Raw genomic sequence first — 20107 nt, forward strand, 5'->3', positions numbered from 1 at the left:
TCCCGCTCTATCTGAACAAAAAATGGAAAAATGTCCTCGGTTGAGGATTGAAAAAAAAAAAAAGAAATTTTTCTTACTTCTTGAAGTAGGCCTGTAGTGCTATGAACTTCCCTCTCAGAACTGCTTTCGCTACATCCCATAGATTTTGTGTTGTTGTGTGTTCATTTTTATTGGTTTCCAGGAAGTTTTTAATTTCTTCCTTGATCTCCATGGTAACCCATTCATTGTTTAATGACATGCTATTTAGCCTCCATATTTTCAAATGTCTTTGCATGTTCTTGTTGCAGTTGATTTCTAGTTGCATGCCATTGTGATCTGAGAAGATGCTCGATATGATTTCAATCTTCTTGAACTTGTAGAGACTTCGTTTGTGTCCTATCATGTGGTCTATCTTTGAGAATGTCCCATCTGCACTTGAGAAGAATGTGAATTCTGCAGTTTGGGGGTGTAATTCTCTGTAGGTATCTATTAAATGCCTTTGATCTAGTGTTTCATTTAGAGTCTGTGTTTCCTTGTTAATTTTTGTCTAGAGGATCTATCCAGTGGTGTCAGTGGGGTGTTGAAGTCCCTTGCTATGATTGTATTGCTGTTGATTTCTTCTTTGAAGTCCTCCAAAAGATTTTTAAAATATGTTGGTGCTCCTATATTGGGTGCATGTATGTTTACCAAGGTTATATCTTTCTGTTGGATAGATCCTTTCAGTATTATGTAGTGGCCTTTTTTTGTCTCTAGTTATGGTCTTCATTTTGAAATCTACTTTATCAGATATGAGTATTGCTACCCCAGGTTTTTTTTGCTTTCCGTTTGCTTGACAGATTTTTTCCATCCCTTCACTTTCAACTTATGTGAGTCTTTTGTTGTGAGGTGGGTCTCTTGTAAACAACATATATGTGAGTCATGCTTTCTTATTCAGTCAGCTACTCTGCCTTTTTTTTTTTTTTTTTTTATCCTCACTTGAGGACATTTTTCCATTTTTTGTACAGAGAGAGTGGGAGGGAAAGAGAGGGAGAAGGGGGGAGAGAGAGAGAGAGAGAGAGAGAGAGAGAGAGAGAGAGAAACATTGACGTGAAAGGAACACATCTAGTGGCTGCCACCCGCACGACCAACCAGGGCCGGGGACAAACTGCAACCAAGGTACATGCCCTTAGCGGGAACCGAACCCGGGTCTCTCCGGACCGCAGGCCGACGCTCTAACTGCTGAGCGAAACCGGCCAGGGCTACTCTGTCTTTTTATCGAAGCATTCAAACCATTCACATTTAAGGTGATGACTGATATGTACTTATTTATTGCCATTTTTGTTTAGTGTGGTTATACTTTTCTTCCTCTTTCTTCTACTAATTACAGCAGTTTTTTTTTTTTAGCATATCTTGCAGTACTGGTTTGGTGTTAATATATTCCCTTAGCCTTTTTTTGTCTGGAAAGCTCTTTATTTGATTTTCTATTTTGAATGATAGCCTTGCTGGATAGAGTAGTCTTGGATTCAGATCCTTGTTTTTCATGACCTTGATTACTTCATGCCACTCCCTTCTGGCCTGTAGTATTTCTGTTGAGAAGTCAGCTGAAAGCCTTATGGGGTTTCCTTTGTAGGTAACCTGTTGCTTATCTCTTGCTGCCTTTAGGATTCTCTCTTTGTCTTTAATTTTTGGCATTTTAATTACTATGTGTCTTGGTGTGGGCCTGTTTGGGTTCTTCTTACTTGGGGCTCTCTGTGCTTCTTGAACTTGAATGCCTTCTTCCTTCACCAAATTAGGGAAATTTTCTGTCACTATTTCTTTGAATATATTCTCTAACCCATGCCCATTTTCTTCCTCTTCAGGGACTCCTATGATGTGAATATTATTACGTTTCCAGTTGTCCCATAGTTCTCTTAAGCTGTCTTTTTTTTAAATTGTTTTTTCCTTTTGGTTTTCTGATTGGTTGATTTTTTTCTACCCTGTCTTCTAATTCACTGATCTGGTCCTCAGCTTCCTCCACTCTGCTGTTTAGTCCTTCCAATGTGTTCTTAATTTCTCCTATGTCATTCTTCATTTCCACTTGGTTGCTTTTCATTATCTCTACTCATGGTGCTGATGTCCTTACTCATGCTGTTGTGCGTCCTCAAGATCATGGCTCTGAACTCTACCTCTGATAATTTGCTTAGCTGCATTTCATTGATCTCATCTTCGATAGAGTTCTCTTGTTCTTTCATTTGGGATTTGTTTCTTTGTTTCACCATTTTAGCTATCTCAGTGGGTTTTGGAGCCTGCCAAATTTTCCCTGTGGGTGTTGGTGTTCTGCTGTTTGTGGCTCCCTCTACTGGGTTTGTATGGGCCTGGGTGGGCCCACCTTAAACACCACTGTCAAGTCTTACTTTCCTGGGTAGATTTGCAAGCCCAAGAAAGATTCAGTTATCCTCTAGCTTTTTCATGGTGGCTAGTAGTCTCAGTTACTCAGTGCCTTGGAATGTAGCTCTTGTGTTCTGCATAAGAGGATTTCCAGAAGGTGGGATAGATACTGGTTGTTAATGAACCCAATTTGCATTTCTTTGCCTCCCTTGGGAATGGCTGAATCTCCGAGGGTGGGGCTGCTGCTTTTCCCTACAGCTCTGGGAAGGAGCACACTGGCCACAGTCCTTTGTGGCCGCAACTCAGCAAAAACTCTGAGTGCCCTCCAAATCCCGTGTGTCCCCACAAAGTTCCAGTCCAGTCTGCCCTCTCTCTGCTGTAGTCCCCAGGTGAGTGGCTATGGCTATTTTAGAGCTCTGTCCCGGCTCTCTGTGCTGTGGAGGGGGCTTGGTCTTCATTCCCCAAGGGCGCTGCTCACAGCTAAGACTGCTGCTGGCTGTGGGCTCCCAGCCTGCCACCCTCTCGCGCCTCCGCAGATTCTGCCAGTGTCCCTGGTTATATGGTCCTGTCCTGCTGCTTTTCTGTTGCTTTGTTCTGAGGATTTGTCTTTATTTTAGTTGCAATTCCCGTTTGGTCCTCGGAGATTTTCTGCATAGCCTGTATTCACTCCACCTCCATTTTCACATCCTCTATGCCTATCTTGTGCGCAGCTGGGTGGCACAGGCCTCTCTGGTGCTTTAGCACCCCACAGGTCCCGCGGGTAACTGGATGGCACAATCCCTGCTGGGTCACACAGGCCTCTCTGGTGCTTCAGTACCCCACAGGCCCTGTTGGTAACTAGATCGTGCAGTCCCTGCTGGGTCGCACAGTCTTCTCTAGTGCTTCAGCACCCACAGGTCCTGTGGGTAATTGGATTGCACAGTCCCTGCTGGGTCGCACAGGCCTCTCTGGTGCCCCCGAACCTTGCAGTTCCTGCGGGCGGGTATCTGGATTGCACCAGTCTTTCTTGGGCCCTGGCTTCCCACTGCTCTTGTGAACTGCTGGACCACACAGGCCTCTGTGGAGCCCCAGGTACCACCTCTGGTGGCTGGGGAGTGCTGCTGCCCTGTGGGGCTCATCTTCTGCTCAGCTTTTGCTGTAGTTTTTGGGGATGGGTCTCAGCTGCTGGTCTGTGCTTCTGTTGCCTGGGGATGGATGTCTGCTTCCCAGCCTCTGTTGCTGGGGGTATATCTTGACTCTGATTGGGCTGCTACTGTGGGGGATGGTGTTGGGCTCCAGGCTGTCCACGGCTTCCATGACTGGCACATTGGGAGCTTAGCTACTGTGCACCCGTCTGTGTTGACAGAGTGTCCACGGGTCTGATGGTGCCAGGTGTGCTGGTGGGCTTGGGTTGCTGGGCCCTGGCTGCTCCCACTGCCTCCTCCCAGGGAAGACCCAGGATCTTCCAAATGGTGGGACCTCCCCATGGCTCAGGGAGAAGCCCCTGAAGGGCCGCTCACTGCGGTAGCCGGCTGCTCCATCCACAGCACAGGAACCTTCTGCTCCCAGCTCTGCACTGCTTGGGTTTGGTCGTCCACCTTCACGTCCACTCACACTCTCTCACACACTTGTTCACTCTCTCACACACTCACCCTCCCTCCAGTCCTGCCTGCCGCCATCTCTGGAAAAAGTCGTCCATGGACTTTTGAGCTTTTTTCACTTTCTGGCTATTGTGAAAAATGTTGCTTTAAACATCAGTGTAATATATCTGTTTGAATCCCTGCTATAATACTTTTGGACATAAAAGTGGAGTTACTGGATCACATGGTCATTCTGTGCTTAATTTTTTGAGGAACCACCGTATTGTTTGACAGCACTGTTTTACGTTCCTGCCAACAGTTCACAGAGTTTCTCATTTCGCTGCATCTTCACCAAAACTGGTTTTCTGTTTTGTTGAGAATAGCCATCCTAATGCGTGTGAGGTGGTATCTCCCTGGTTTTGATTTGTATGTCCCTAATGATAAGTTATGTTGAACATCTTTTTGTGTGCTTATTGGCTATCGGTTTAACTTAGGAGAAACATCTGTTTAAGTCCTTTGCTCATTTTTCAGTTGATGTTGTTATTGAACTGTAGGAGTTTTTTATATATTCTGGATATTAACTCCTTATCAGATACATGATTTTCAAGTATTTTCTTTCATTCTGTAGGTTACCCTTTTCACTCTTTATAGTGTCCTTGGATGCACAAAAATTTGTAATTTTGATGAAGTCCAGTTAAGTTATTTTTTTCCTATTGTTGCCTGTGTCATTGGTCTCATATCCAAGAAATCATTGCAAAATTCAATGTCATGAAATTTTCTTTCTGTGTTTTTCTTCTAAGAGTTTTATGGTTTTAGCTCTTACATTTAGGTCTGTTGCATTTTGAGTTTTTTTTTGTATGTAATTTGGATTTTTTTCTTAATTAATACAGCCAAAGTTTGTCAATTTTATTTTTATTTTTTAAATATGTTTTTATTGATTTTTTTAGAGAGAGAGATAGAAACATTGATCATCTGCCTCCTGCATGCCCCCTACTGGGGACTGGGCCTGAAACCTCAGGCATGTGCGCTGACTGGGAATCAAACCAGGACCTCTCAGTCCATGGGACAGTGCTCAATCCACTGAGCCACACCAACTAAGCAAAGTTTGTCAATTTAAAAAATACATATATTTTAAAAGAACCAACTTTTGGTTTGGGTTTTTCTCTATTGGTTTTCTGTTTTCTATTTTATTTGCCTCTGTGGTCATCTGTATTTTCTCTCTTCTGCTGTCTTTGGGTTTCTTTGTAAGTTTCCGGTTTCTTATTGTGTAAATTTAGTTTGTTGGTTTGAGATCTATTTTTTTTTAAATGTAAGTGTTTACAGCTATGAATTTCCCTCGTAGCATTGTTTTCTTTACATCCCATATGTGTTGGTACATTTTGTTTTTGTTTTCATTTGTTTGAAATAATTTTCTAATTTCCTTTGTGATTTCTTCTTTGACCTGTTCATTGTTTAAGAGTGCGTTTAATTTCTACATTTGTGAAATTTTCAGTTTTCTTTCTATTATTGATTTCTAGTTTTATTCCATAGAGATTGGAAGAGACAGTTTGTGTGATTTCAGTACTTTTAAATTAATTCTGACTTGTTTTGTGATGTAACATGTGATCTGTCTTGGGGAAGTTTTCCATGTGCTCCTGAGGAAAATGTATATTCAGTTGTTGGATGGAGTGTTCTGTGTGTGTGTCCAGTAGTTCTAGTTGCTTTATAGTATTGTTCATTTTCTCTATTTTCTTATTGATGTTCTGTCTGGTTGTTCTATCCATGATTGAAAGTGGGGTATTGACGTCTACAACTATTGTAGAAATATCTATTTCACTTTTTTTCTGTGTTTGCTGCATATATTATGGAGCTCTGAGGTCCGGTGCATACATATTTATAGTTGTATTATCTTCTTGGTGAATTGACCCTTTATCATTATAAAGGAGCATCTTGCCTTCAATTTGTAAAAAATGCAACATCTGTGATGTGCAGTAAAGCAAAGCATAATAAAACGAGGCATGTCTGACTCAGGGGTAGTCACTCCCTCTCTCTGGGTTACTATTTGTGTTGAATGTTTTCCACCCTTTCACTTTCAACCTATAGTTGGGTCCTGTGGTTTTTTTTAGTCCATTTTTCCAGCCTGTGTTTTTCAATTGTAGAGTTTAATCCATTTGCATTTAAAGTGATTACTTAATAGGGAAGAAGTTAATTTTTGCCACTTTGTTTTTGGTTTTGTATATCTTAGAGCTTTTTTTTTTTTTTTTTTTTTTTTACCTATATTTACTCTATGATTGCCTACCTTTGTTTTTGTTTTTTTACTTCTTTGTAGTGACGTGTTTTGGTTCCCTTTTTATTGTATTTATTTTGTGTGAGTGTTCTATAGATATTTCTTCTTTGGTTACAATGGGAATTATATATAACTAACTAAAATTAAAACAGTTTAATTTGAATGACACCAATTTAACTTAAATGGCATACAAATAGTACAGCTACTCCTATATAGCTCTGTCCCCCACTTTTGTTATTGATGTCACAGATTACATCTTTATGCATTGTGAATCCAGTAACATAGATTTTTAAGTCTTTTGTTCATCCTGTAGAAAATAAAAACAGAGTGGAAAGGAAAGAGGTTTCAGAGGGAGCCATGGTGGGAATGTAGTTTCACTACTGCAGTGTGATAGGAAGCCCACCAGGAGCAGGGGAGGAGCATTATAATTCCACAAGGCTCCCCAGCTGCTATTTGGAGACAGGCCTGTAGAGGGAGCTCAGGGAAGCACTTGATCACGTGCCTGGCATCATGCTCTGTGCCAACAAGACAGACCAGCTGCCATCCTGGTAAGGAGCTGCATTCTGCATGTGATTTGAAGTGTTTAGTAAACCACTGGCTTACTTTTATATTATTTTAAACAAATTTGAATAGTGGGATAAACAAGACTTTGAATTATTATAAAGAGTTTAGATTTTTAAAAATACTTAGTTTAAATTCATATAACAAAATTAACCATTTTAAAGTGAACAATTCAGTGGCATTTAGTACATTGACGTTGTATAACCACCACATCTAGTCCAAAACATCACTGTGGAGGAGAGACTGTTCCATGATGTGACCGCTGTCTGTCCTATGAGCTGGACCCTGGCCAGAATAGAGGTAACTTTCCCCAAACCTCCCCTTAGAGACTGTCTGATGGTAATTGCTAACATTAATCAGCACCCCTCCCTTGCCTCCTGGTATGTGCTGGTTCCTGGAACAGGCTGCTATCCTGACCTGGTCAAGCATGTCAGGTAATTTCCTGGACCTGGTAGCATTCACATTAGTACTGTCTGATGTAAAGTACCAGGAGAGAAGCAAAATGGATGTTTGGTCTCCTCTAATAGCCAGTTTTGCCTGCAGTATTTATTGACATCATCCCTTTCCCATTGATTTCTGGTTTCAAATTTTAACAGTATGTGCTAGGGTCCAAATCTAGGCATAATCTGGATGTTCTACTGTTTCTACAAACTTTTTTTAAAAATCCTTACCAAGGATATTTTTCTATTTAGGTTCAGATAGAGTGGAAGGGAAGGACACACACACACACACACACACACACAGAGAGAGAGAGAGAGAGAGAGAGAGAGAGACATTGATATGAGATAGACACATTGACTGTCTGCCTCCCGTACAACCTAAACCAGGGTTGGGGACAAACCACAACTGATGTATGTGCCCCTGACTCTAATGGAACCCACAATCCTTTAGTCCTTGGGCCCGACTCTCCAACTGCTGAGCCAAACTGGCCAGGGCTTTTTTTTTTTAACTGAGGTTTAATTTATTTATAGTAAAATCACCCTTTTTAGTGTTCAGTCCTATGAATTTTGATAGATGCCTCCATAATCACCTATCACTCCTCAATTAGTTTTATCATCTCTTAACAGGTTTCCTCTGACCTCTAGCACCAGACAACCACTGATGTTTTCTGTTTTTATAGTTTTGACCTTTCAAAATGTCATATAGGTAGAATCAAACACTGTGTCACCTTTTTCATTTGGCATAATGCATTTGAGATTCATCCATGTTATTAGTCTATTGGTAATTTATTTATTTTTACTGCTGAGTAGTATTCCATGGTATGGATGTATAGTAGTTTGTTTATCCATTCCGTAGTTGATTTGAATTGTTTCTAGGTTTGCAAATAAAACTACTAATTACAAGTTTTGTGTGAACATAGTTTTTTTGGGTAAACACCTAAGTGTAGACTTAGTGGATCATGTGTTGAGGGTATGTTTACCTTTATAAAAAACTGCCAGATTGTTTTCCGAAGTGGCTCTACCATCTTGCATTCCATCTGCAGTTCATGAGAGCACCAGTCACTCTACCTCTTTGTCAGCACTTGGTATTGTCATGGTTTTTTAAGCCATTGTGATAGGTAGATAGTTGTTTCTCATTATAATTTTAATTTGCATTTCCCTCATGACTGTGATTGTTGAACATCTTTCCCTGTGCTTATGTGCCACACATGTCTTTGATGAAGTGTTTGCTGTCCATTTTTAAATTGGGTTATTTGCTTTTGTTACTGATTTTGAGGATTCTCTATATATTCTCAGTAGGGTTTTTTTTTATATTGGATACATGATTTGCAGATATTTTCTCCCAATCTTGGATTTTCCTGTCATTCTCTTAACAGTGTTTTTCAAAGAGCAGACATTTTTTTTTTTTTAAATCCTCACCCGAGGACATTTTTCCATTTTTTGTTCAGATAGAGTGGGAGGGAGAGAGAGAGAAAAAAACATCGATGTGAAAGAGACACATTGAGTGGCTGCCACCTGCACAACCCAACCAGGGCTGGGGACAAACTGCAACCGAGGTACAATGCCCTTAGCGGGAACTGAACCCGGGTCTCTCTGGACTGCAGGCTGACGAAAGAGCAGACATTCTTAATTTGAATTGTCTAATTTACACATTGCAAAAATCTGTATTGTGTTTTTGGTGTTGTATCTAAGAAATTCTTTGCCTAACCCATGTTTACAAAGATTTTCTCCTCTATTTCTTCTTGAAGTTTTAAGTTTCAGGTTTTATATTTTGGTCTGATCCATTTTGAGTTAGTTTTTGTAAAGCATGTAGGCAAGGTATGTATGTTTCCTATGAAGCAGCCAATTTAATCATAAGAGATTTAATGAAATGACCGGGTTTATGGTAGAAAGGGATGTGAAACAGTCCCCTTTGCAGTGGGTTGAAGATGTGCTTTCCACTGTGTAAAAGGTTTTTCCCAGGTGCAAGGTAGTTCACCCTCCAAGTTCTTCTGTCCCTGCTCTCCAAATTGCGTGCAGAAACAATGAGGAGAATGCAAAGGTGTGCGCAAATGTCTTTTATACTATTACTTAGGGCTTAAAGTGGAACTTGTTTCCAAGTGAAATATAAATAATAGTGTTCCTGGAATAAGAAACATTTTCTTAAGCTTTATCAGAAATCAACTCTTGAATCAGCTGGCCTTAAAGAGCATCTCAGTTTTTTTGTTTTTTGTTTTTCCTTTCAAAAAGTACATAGATGATAGCCCTGGCCGGTTTGGTTCAGAGGTTAGAGCAATGGCCCATGAACCAATGAGTCTTGGGTTCAGTTGCAGTCAGGGGCACAAACCTCAGTTGCTGTTTGTCCCTGGCCCTGGGGTCATGCAGAAGGCAGTCAGTCGATGTGTCCCTTTCATGTTGATGTTTCTCTCTCTCTCCCTCTCTTGCTCTCCAACTCTATCCGAAGATAAACAGAAAAATATCCTTGAGTGAGGATTAAAAAATAAGTAAATAAATAAACAGTAAATAGATGATAAATATGTTCCACCTGGCTAGGAAGTGGTATTTTTTAATCCAGGAAGAATGGATTTAGATATATCATTGAGATATGGGAAAGCCTTAATTTTTTTTTAATCCTCACCTGAGGATATATTTATTGATTTTTGAGAAAGAGAGAGAGAGAGAGACATCAGTGTGGTAGAGAGACATCGATTGGTTGTCTCCCTATGTGCCCTGACCAGGAATTGAACCCACAACCTTTTGGTGTGCGAGACAATGCCCCAACCAACTGCGCCACCTGACCAGGGTGGAAAAGCCTTGATTTTTAAAAATTATACTTAATTTTGAAATATAAATTTTACCCTGGCCGGTTTGGCTCAGTTGGTTGGGCGTTCCCATGCTCCCCGAGGGCTTGCCCATTGATCCCCAGTCTGGACACATGCTGGGGTTGTGGGCTCAATCCCCAGTGGTGGGCATGCAGGAGGCAGCCAGTCGATGTTACGGTCTCACATGATGTTTCTCTCTCTCTCCCTCTTCCTTCCTCTCTCTCTAAAACTCAAAAGTATTTTTTTTAAAAGTATTTAGATTTTTAAAAAATCTAAAATTTTAAGCTAATGATACATTAGTTATTTTCGAAGGTAAATAATTGCTTAAAAAGCAGCTGGCGGTTTGAGGTATCTTTTTTATAGCTTATTTGCTTTTTTTCATTGAATTTTAATTGAGACTCAGTGAAATAGAGACCTCCAAAGCATTGCTTTGTGCTAAGAAATACTGGAAAGACCTACCACGTGAGAGACAGGCAGCCACTGGGCAGGGTTTGTTTGTATTAGCGCAGCCCAGGTGGGAAAGAACAAAGCTGGATTCCTACCAAGTGCGGCTGTGCCCACGGCTCTGTCCTCTGTCTCTTCAGTTCTGGGTTTGGAGCCCAGATGCCTAGGTCGAGGTGTGGTTCTCCGTCACGACAGCTGAATTCTGGACACATGAGGTGATGTATTTGCACCTGCCTTAGGTGAAGGGGTTGGGTTCGCAAACCACGTGCCCCTAGTAGGTAGTGTGAGGACTGGGTGGAGGTCTAGACTTGTCCAAGAATTTGGAAAAGATTGCTTTCATTTAAGGAAGGAAAATTCTCCTCACATCTTGAAATCATCTTTTTTTTTTTTTTAATCCTCACCTGAGGATATTTTCCCATTGATTTTCAGATAGAGTGGGAGGAAGGGAGGGAGGGAGAGAGAGAGAAACATCTATTGAGAGAGACACATGAGTTGGTTGCCTCCTGCATGAACTCGAGCAGGGTCGAGGATTGAACTGCAACCACGGTACATGACCTTGACTGGAATCAAACCTGAGACTCTTTGGTCTGCAGGCCAGTGCTCTAACCACGGAGCAAAACTGGCCAGGGCTTGAAAGTGTTTGTTTAAATTTGTCTTTCATTGAATTTTTAAAAATTATGGTCAGGGACACATAAAATTGACCCTCTTAGCCATTTTGAAGTAGCATGAAGAACATTGAAATTGTTGTACACCCTCCAGAACATTTTCATTGGGCAGAACTGAAACTCGACCTGTTCAACAGTCACCCTGATTTTCCCCTTTCCCTGGCCCCTAGCAGACACACACCTGTGTCTGTAAGTTTGACATCATACAAGTGGAATCATACAGTACAGTATTTGTTTTTGTGACTGGCTTATTTCAGTTAGCATAATGTCCTGGAGGTTCATTCATGTTGTAACATATGACAGGATTTCTTGTTTTTAAGAAGAATTAGTTGACACTGCTCAGCAGTTGCTTTTTGGTGCTGGAGGGAAGACAGAGCAAAGACAGGATGCCAACGAGACTCAGGTGTGCTGTGAGGGTTACCTGTGTGGTAAGGGCGAGGATGCTCACGGACAGCTGCTAGGAGGTAGGGACAGGTACATCCACAGAGAGGAACAGAAGACGGGCTCGGATCTCAGTAACTGTTCTATAGACCACCAGCGCATGGGGAGGACCCTGGTGCTTGTTAGAAATGCAGACCCTGAGGTCCCGCTCCTGTCCCACTCATTTAGATTCTGTAGATTAAAAAAATTATTTTTTTATTATTATTTTTTATCCTTACCTGAGGACATTTTTCCATTCTTTGTCCAGATACAGTGGGAGGGAGAGAGAGAGAGAGAGAGAAACATTGACGTGAAAGGGACACATCGAGTGGCTGCCACCCACACAACCGACCAGGGCCGGGGACAAACTGCAACCAAAGTACGCGTGCCCTTAGTGGGAACCAAATCCGGGTCTCTCAGGACCGCAGGCTGACGCTCTAACCACTGAGCCAAACCGGCCAGGGCGAAACAAATTTTTTTATTGAGATACAATTTACCTATAACATTATATTAGTTTCTGGTATACAATGTAATTTTTCAATAGTTGTTGGATTTCCTTCCCTTTTTTAAAAAAATTTTATCTTCACCTGAGGTTATGTTTATTGGTTTTGGAGAAAGGAAAGGGGAGAGAGACCGATGTAGAAGTGGAACTGATTGGCTGCCTCCCATACACGCCCCGACTGGGGGTCCAGCCTGCGTCCTGGGTACGTGCCCTGACCTGGAATTGAACCTGCAACCTTTTGATGTACGGGATGGCGGGCCAACCAACTGAGCCACCCTGTCAGGGTGATTTCCTTCTTAAGGCTGAATAATAATCTATTGTATGTGTGGATGACATTTTGTTTATCCATTCATCTGTCGTGGGCAGTTAGGTTACTTCTACTTTGTGTTTTTGTGAATAGTGCTGCTATGAACAGCGAAGGGCTATTTTTAATGTAAAGTTTTTCTTTTTACTTCATTTTAACACTTCAGTGTCCAGCGCTAATTTGAAATTTTGGCATTTACAATTTCCTTGGGTGGTGTGTGCTGAAATATTTTAAGAGTGATGTCTGTAAATTACTTTGAACACACGTGGATCAGGTTGGCGCCTATTAAATCGCTGTTTTCCTAGGTCAAAAACAGTCAAATATCAGCAAGTGCCTATGGGTCAGACTAATATTTGTTGAAAGAGAAATAAAACAAATGGGGTTCTATGTGAAGATCACACTTTGTACTGTTCTTTCACCCCTCTGTGTGTGAGCTTTCTCAGCACAGGGAGTTGGGGAGTCAACACACAAACATGAACTCTCCAGATACCTGTTTGTTAGGTTAAGGGTGCTGACACGTTCTCGCTGGGAGTAATTGCCTATAATAGCGTTTACATTCTCATGGAATTCTAAAACTCTGCAGTCGATTCAGAACATAGAAAAGAAGGAAAGCTCTTTCATTGTGTGAATTTCCACATCTGAATCAGCATATGAGAAAGAACAGAAAAATAAAGAACTGTCGATGGAGTTAAGAAAAGAGGACGTAGTGATACCTTATGGAGTCTTTCTTCTATGGATGTCATTTAAAGACAGATCCACCGTAGGAGAACAATAGAGAGACGGTTGGTTTCTCAGAAACGGATGCCCACTTTCTCACTTTTTGTCAAGAGATCAAAAATGGCTTCTATCTAGGCATGGGCTTGACATTCTCTGTAAAATAGGGCGTATCTCAAGAACTTGAAGGACTCTTATCCCCATCCCTGGTTGTCCTAAGGTATGAGCTGAAGCGCATTGTGCGCAGGGTTACTGCGGTCAACTGGGCGACCACGGCCGATTGATTAAGTTAGGAGATGGTGACTCCTCTTTAGAAAATTTCCCTGATGATAACAATCGCTAGTTTTATCCTTTTTCTGTTTTGAATCCAAAACAGATCCCTAAAGAAGTGGCTGACATCTTTAACGCCCCTAGTGATGATGAAGAGTTTGTCGGTTTCCGAGATGATGTTCCCATGGAAACCCTGTCATCAGAGGAGAGCTGCGATAGCTTTGACTCCCTGGGGTCGGGCAAACAGGTATGGATGCCTCCTTTCAAGGCAGGCGTGTGCGTCTGGAAGCCCGGATCTTGGTGTAGATATTCTTTTCTTTGAACATGGTCCGAGATGGGTGATATCAGCTCATTGTCGAGCATGTTATTTTAGAAGCATTAGGCCTTCGTGTGTCAAGAAACTGGGGAGAGTTCCTAGCTCCCTTTTGCTGTTTCAATCCTTTCTTATGTATCATAATATTTTTTTAATAAAGGGGACCTCACATGATCAGATCCATTTTCTGTGCAAGCTTGGGGCTGCTGCCCGAGCGAGGCTGCCCTCAGAGCCCCCCAGGCAGCTGGCCGGCGCGGGCTGTCCCGCACAGTGATTGCCCACACCCGAGGTGCGTGCGGGAGGGTGGGTACCCCCGGACGATCATGTCCCTGCTCTCACGGCGTGGTTCTGTCGGCAGCCCCCTCTTGGAATTGCTGGGGAGAGCTTTTTTTTCCTTTAATTACTTTGATCTGTGGCACACACCAGCTGCAGTTCTGAGAGTTAGATTCCTGGAAGTTGGTACTGTGCCCTGGCAATAGCATCTAGCCTTCCGGGGCATTTTCTCCTGAGTTCATTGTGGCACTCAAAATTACTCCTTCTCTTGCCTGGCTGGTGTGGCTCACTGGTTGAGCGTCAGTCCATGCACCAAGAGGTCGCTGGTTCAATTCCCAGCCAGGACACATGCCCAGGTTGTGGGCCCGATCCCCAGTGGGGGGCATGCAGGAGGTGGTCGATGTTCTCACTCATCGATATTTCTCTCTCTCCCCTTCCCTTCCTCTCTCTCTCAAATCGGTAAAGAAAAAAATATTTAAAAAAAATTTTTTTTAATGTTTCCCGCTTTGTGGTCTCTCTTGAAAGGCTGTAAATCATACCCACCTTGCTTCAGCTGGGCAAGCACAGGAAGGGAAGCGGTTAATTACATCTAAGTGCAGTGCCTGCGGGATGCCCTGGCTGGCTGTGTGTGTCCTGGCCTCGGTGGGACTGTTCTGTCCCAGGACATGGGGCCTCCACTCTCTGTGGTCCTCACCTTACTCGATGTCTCAGCAGCCAACCCCCCAGCCACCTGCTTCCACTCCCCTTGTTCTCTTCCTTTCCGTTACCTCTTGTTCTTTGTTGTCGTCTCTTCTGTTTCCTGTCTCCATATGAGGATGTGCTCCACGGCTTTGTCTTCAGACCTGTTTACTTTGTGATCCCGGGGTTGTCCTGGCTTCAGCCATCACCTCCAACTTCTAAGGCTTGGTGTCTCCCTCCAGCGCAGATGCATTTCTGATGGCCAGCTGGACCGATCCTGCTTGTTCAGGGGAGATCTGAACTCACCCCTTTCCCTCCCCTGGTTGTCTGTCTGGCTTCCCCTTTGTTATCTCCACCTTGGGTGTTCTTGAGCCCCCTCCTCTCCTGTCTCCCTGACTCCCTTCCAGGAGTTGGTGAATATTCTCACCTCCATTCCTTCCCTTCTCTTCCTCATGGCCCTTAGCTCAGCTGTAGAACTGAGCTGTGGTCAGTTCTCCCTTAATCGGAAACCACCAGTCTCTCCATTCAAGCACGGTCAGGCAGTGAGGGCGAGTGGCGCCTGCTGGGTCCACCGTGAGGGGCATTCTGAACAGTGCAGGACGTGGGTAAAGTGCTGAGCCTGGAGCCTGGCATTCAGGGGGCACTAAGAAACAAAGCAGCTGCTCTGGCTGCTATGACGACAGCTACTTCTGTGTGGTCAGTCCGCCCCACCCCCAAGCATACATTATTTAGAGGGCCCATGACAATATGCTCTTCATACAATTACATTTAATCCATGTACCTCCCTGGGAAAGTGTAGGTGCTGTATTATCCTCATTTTACAGGTGATGAAATGGAAGTGCAGGGAGGTGAAATAACTCGCCCAAGGTCCCACGTCTCAGAAGCGACTGAGCTGGGACAGTTCAGCTCTAGCAGCACAACTTCTCTCACCGTCTGAACGCCCACCGCTGTCTTCCTGCCTGTGGTGCCGCACAGACCGGAAGCTGAGTCCGTTCCTCGTGCACCGTCTACCGTGTCTACACCAGTCCATGCTGCCCATGCTGCCTGTGTACTCACTTGTCGTTTTCCTAGACTCTACCCCAGTTCACATCCAGTTCAGATGCTGCTTCTTCCAGGAAGTCTTACTGGATTTTCTTTCGTTCTGAGCACTGTTGTGCTTGTGTCTCCCTTCTAACACTGATCCTCACCGTGGTTATTGTGGACCTGTGCCTACAGAAGGACAAGCCCTGGGATGGAAGGGACCTCATACTTGAATGGGGCTTTTCCACTTCTCTGGCTTGGACTGCCCGCTGGGTGATCCTTCCCTCCTGTTTCATGCATCTGGCACCTGTTGTGAATGAGCACCCGTGGGGTGGAAACCACTCCGATAGCTCTTCTTCTGACCAGTTATTTGCTTCTGTCCTTGATCATGGTGACCAAGGCTCATAGCATCATCTAGTATTGATTTAAAAAACATAAACGGATCTCGGAGAGCCAAGAGCTGTGTGAGGGTTGTAACCTAGAATGCAGCAAGGCTGTGTGGGGTGCATATTTGCTTCATACAGACCCTCGTTAAAATGTATCTTACACCCTGTGGAGTGAGGAGAAGAAAAGCCCGGGCCTTGGTTTAGGACTGTGGCTAAGTTCTTTTTCTCTGTCAGAACTGGCCGCCAAAGGTACCGATTTTTCCCAGGCTGACCACTGCCCCGTGCGGCCAGCTCAAAGCTAGAAACTGGAAGCTGGGAACGTGCTGCTGTAAGGCCCGACCTGTTCCCTTGGGCCGGGACTGTGGGTATCTGATGAAATCTATACATAGGCCCCTGGCCCCAAAGCGGTCTGCAGGGGCCGGCTCAGGGCCCTAGGAACCAGATGCTTCCCGCACTCAGAGAGCAGGCTCGTGGTGGGTTTCCTCAGGAGCCAACTGTGTACCTTTCTTCTTCCTTAATCATAAATCCTCATCTGTCTGCTGCTGCCCCGCCCGGCCCCACATGCTCAGACCCCTGTGAACCAGCCAGAGAAGCTGCAGGAACCTGTACTTGGTGTGTGTAGCAATGCTGATGACTCTCGTCTCCCTTAAACAGTTTGAATTTCACTTTCAAGAAGCTTCCTGAGTGTGTGTGTGTGTGTGTTTTCCAAGCAGCTGCACCACAGCTATCAACAAAGGAGCAAAGTAATTTAGCTCTGAGCACACTCACTCCAATTACCCATACTAATTCATAGGAGACATTTTTAAGCTTAAAGTGCTGGATATAGGCAGTTCTTTTCTCTGTCCCCTGTAAGTTTTTCCACCCGTCTGTTATATCTATTTTTCTCCCGAGACTATCTGAGCTCGAAGTGTGTAATTAAAGTCAGGGAAAAGCATGGGGGCGGGGAGATAAAGATTCTCCAACCAAAAGTGGTATGACGAGGGGTCACTGCTGTGTTGGGTGTGGGAGGAAGAGACCTGAGAGGCAGCTGGGGACGCAGCCTCCAGCCCGGCTGCAGCTTGGAGGAGGCTGTTTGCGGGTCTCCTTTCTGAACTGCGGTGCCTTCTTTGCCCTCTTCTCTCAGCCATGCCGCGTAGAGAACCCGGTTTCCTTTTCTATTAGGTCAAAAGAAAGAAAGTCTTTATTGGAAAATGTCCTCCTTTTCTAAGTCAGTCCCGTCTTTTGCTCACTTGCTACCTCTCGGTGGTTGCTGGCCTCTTGCCACCTGGGACCTGCTGGGGGTCACGGAGGGTGGGGGCGTCCGTCGGTCCCCAGAGACAGTTGGTGAGGGAGACGGGGCAGGAGCTCAGCGGTGGGTGGGCAGCGGAGTGGAGGTCTGCAGCCCTCTCTCCCCCTGGGAGACTTGCGGTCCGGGAAAGGCAGGCTGGCTCGCGGGCTTGGAGGAGAGGGCTTTGCGGGGCTTAGAAAGGAAAGCCAGCCCCTGGGAGGCTGCCAGGTCTCCCCGTGGCTTTCTGGTTCCCTGTGGAGCAGACATTCCCGAGGGCCAGCCGGGCAGGAGAAGCTGAATTCCACCAGCGCCTGCTGGTCAGACAAGCAGCAGATTGAGGCTGTGGCCATTGCGTGTTTGCAATCGTCCAGTTTGTGGGTCTAAGTTTCTGTAAGCTATAGAAAGTGTGTGTGTGTGTGTGTGTGTGTGTAAAACATACATAACATAAAATTTGCCATTTTAACCATCTCTAAGTGCACTCACAGTGCTGGGCAGCTGTCACCATTACCCATTTCCAGATGTTTTCCTTGTCTCAGACAAACTCTGGACCCATTAAACAACGGCTCCCCATTGCCCCGAATCCCTGGTAACTCTGTTCTTCTTTCTCTGTGACATACATGTTTTCAATTTAGCAGGATGTGCGCTTCCGTTCCAAATACTTCACAGAAGAGCTGAGAAGAATTTTTGTAGAGGACACGGACTCAGAGACAGAGGATTTTGAGGGGTTTACACAGAGTGACCTGAGTGTGAACAGTAACCCGGATGTAAAGGTAATAATTAGCAACATGAGGAAGGGTGGGCTGTAATTTTTTTAGTCCTGTTTCTGAATTGTGATTTTACTTGTAAGGAGTCACTTCACAAATGAAAAGATTTTACTTTTTCTCACGTTTATTTTTAAGCCAGTTAACAAAATATAAAAATGGCTATTCTAAGGTGAATCCGTGGTCTGCCAGCCCATTATTCCCTACAGAAAATTCAGTCGTCTTTCCCGAGTGCCTTTGGCATTGGGGGATGTGTCACAGGTGTCCCTTACTGTCCTTACTAAAGACTTTCTTGAATCTCTTAGCTGGAAAGAGGAGGGTCTATCTGGGCGTAACAGGTTCAACTCATTTCTTCTTGTGTGTAAAGTGATATTCTTGGGTTTGTGGTTAATTTGACAAATATTTAGCTGCAGCAGTCTTGGTGGTTTCCCTGTACAGCCTTGATTTGGAGGTTGATGTGCTTTTTAAAAAAATTTTTTTTTTAAGAGGGGAATGGAGAGGGAGAGAGAGAGTTTAGAGAAACATGGATGTGAGAACAGAGCCTTGACTGGCTGCCTCCTGCACGCCCCCCACTGGGGATCATGTACGCTGACTGGGAATCAGCCAACAGCTCAGGCCAGGGCTTGATGTGCTTTTAAAATTTTTCCTTTATTAATTTTTTTTTTTAATTCTCACCCGAGGACATTTTTCCATTTTTTGTACAGATAGAGTGGGAGGGAGAGAGAAGAAGAGAGAGAAACATCGACGTGAAAGGGACACATCGAGTGGCTGCCACCCACACGACCAACCAGTGCCGGGGACAAACTGCAACCGAGGTACACGCCCTTAGCGGGAACCGAACCCGGGTCTCTCTGGACTGCAGGCTGATGCTCTAATTGCTGAGCCAAACCTGCCAGGGCGCCTTTATTAATTTTTAGAGAGAGAGAGAGGTGGAAACATCAATGAGATAGAACAGCGATTGGCTGCCTCCTGCATGCCCCCCACTGGGGGTCCACAACCTGGGCATGTGCCCTGACCAGGAATCAAACTGGAGACTCCTTGGTGCCTGGGTCGTCACTCAAGCCGAGCCACGCCGGCCGGGCTGATGTGCTTTTTAATGAGAAGGATAACCCAGTGCCGACCTGTGGGCCCCCGCCCTCCCTGGCTTGCTTCATGCAGGCTGTTTGTATGGCAGCCATGTGTGCTGGCCCGCAGGTTTCCAGTTTTCGGCCCCAAGGCACTAAAATCCTTCCGAACCCTACAATGAGCATCATCGACTCTTGGTGTCTTGTGTATTTTCTGTTCTTTAGCTAAGTGATGTCTGGCTATGCAAAGAAGTTGTGTTTCCAGCACGGCAAAGTAAAATTACCCCCAAAGTCCCCCCAGTCTTAGCAATTTGGGGTATGAATTGTGACATGTTATGTGGACTCTCCTATAACTTACAGCTCAGAGCAGGTCCACCTCAAAATTTTCTTTTAAAATTTGGTGAGAAAACAAGAATTGCCGCCTCCCCACCCAACCTCCTGCGTACGCATGATGAGCCCACCTCCTCGGGTAGTAGGGTATCACTCTGCCTTGCTCCTAGTGGTCCCTAGCCAGAGGTGACCCAGCGCCAGCAGGTGCTGGCCCTGGCGGTGTTCCCCTCTGAGGGCCACTGGCATTTTCACAGTTTGCTCTTTCCCTACGTCAGCCCTTACTCTTACTAAGCTGCTCCACATCCTTGGCAAAGAGAGGTGGGTGGGTTAGGTGATGATTATGATAAATAAAGCCAGTCGGGCCCTGGCCGGTTTGGCTCAGCGGTTAGAGCGTCCGCCTGCGGTCCGGAGAGACCCGGGTTCGGTTCCTGCTAAGGGCATGTACCTCGGTTGCAGTTTGTCCCCGGCCCTGGTTGGTCGTGTGGGTGGCAGCCACTCGATGTGTCCCTTTCACGTCGATGTTTCCCTCTCTCTCTCTTCCTCTCTCTCCCTCCCACTCTGTCTGTACAAAAAAAAATGGAAAAATGTCCTTGGATGAGGACTAAAAAAAAAAAAAAATAAAAAAAAAATAAAATAAAATAAATAAAGCCAGTCGGGGGGATGGTTCCTCTGAGCTTCTCCAGCAGTGTCTCCTAAAATTGGATCCTTCTGCAGCCTACCATGTTCAATTCCAAAGCTACTAAT

The 20107-nt window shown here is 44.5% G+C and overlaps 1 protein-coding gene across 2 annotated transcripts in view; it reads left to right on the plus strand.

The window, feature by feature from the left end:
- CDCA7L (cell division cycle associated 7 like) overlaps window positions 1–20107 on the plus strand; it is a 40350-nt gene that overhangs the window by 13274 nt on the left and 6969 nt on the right. Inside the window, exons 2-3 of one of the 2 annotated variants that reach the window (XM_036246719.1) lie at window positions 13378–13518; window positions 17841–17978. In XM_036246719.1, coding sequence (XP_036102612.1) covers window positions 13378–13518; window positions 17841–17978 — 279 coding nt within the window. The remainder of the gene's footprint in view (window positions 1–13377; window positions 13519–17840; window positions 17979–20107) is intronic. The other variant, XM_036246721.1, reaches the window with a different exon arrangement.

This window comes from Molossus molossus, unplaced genomic scaffold (genome assembly GCF_014108415.1).
Source record: "Molossus molossus isolate mMolMol1 unplaced genomic scaffold, mMolMol1.p scaffold_m16_p_7, whole genome shotgun sequence".
Lineage (NCBI taxonomy): Eukaryota > Metazoa > Chordata > Mammalia > Chiroptera > Molossidae > Molossus > Molossus molossus.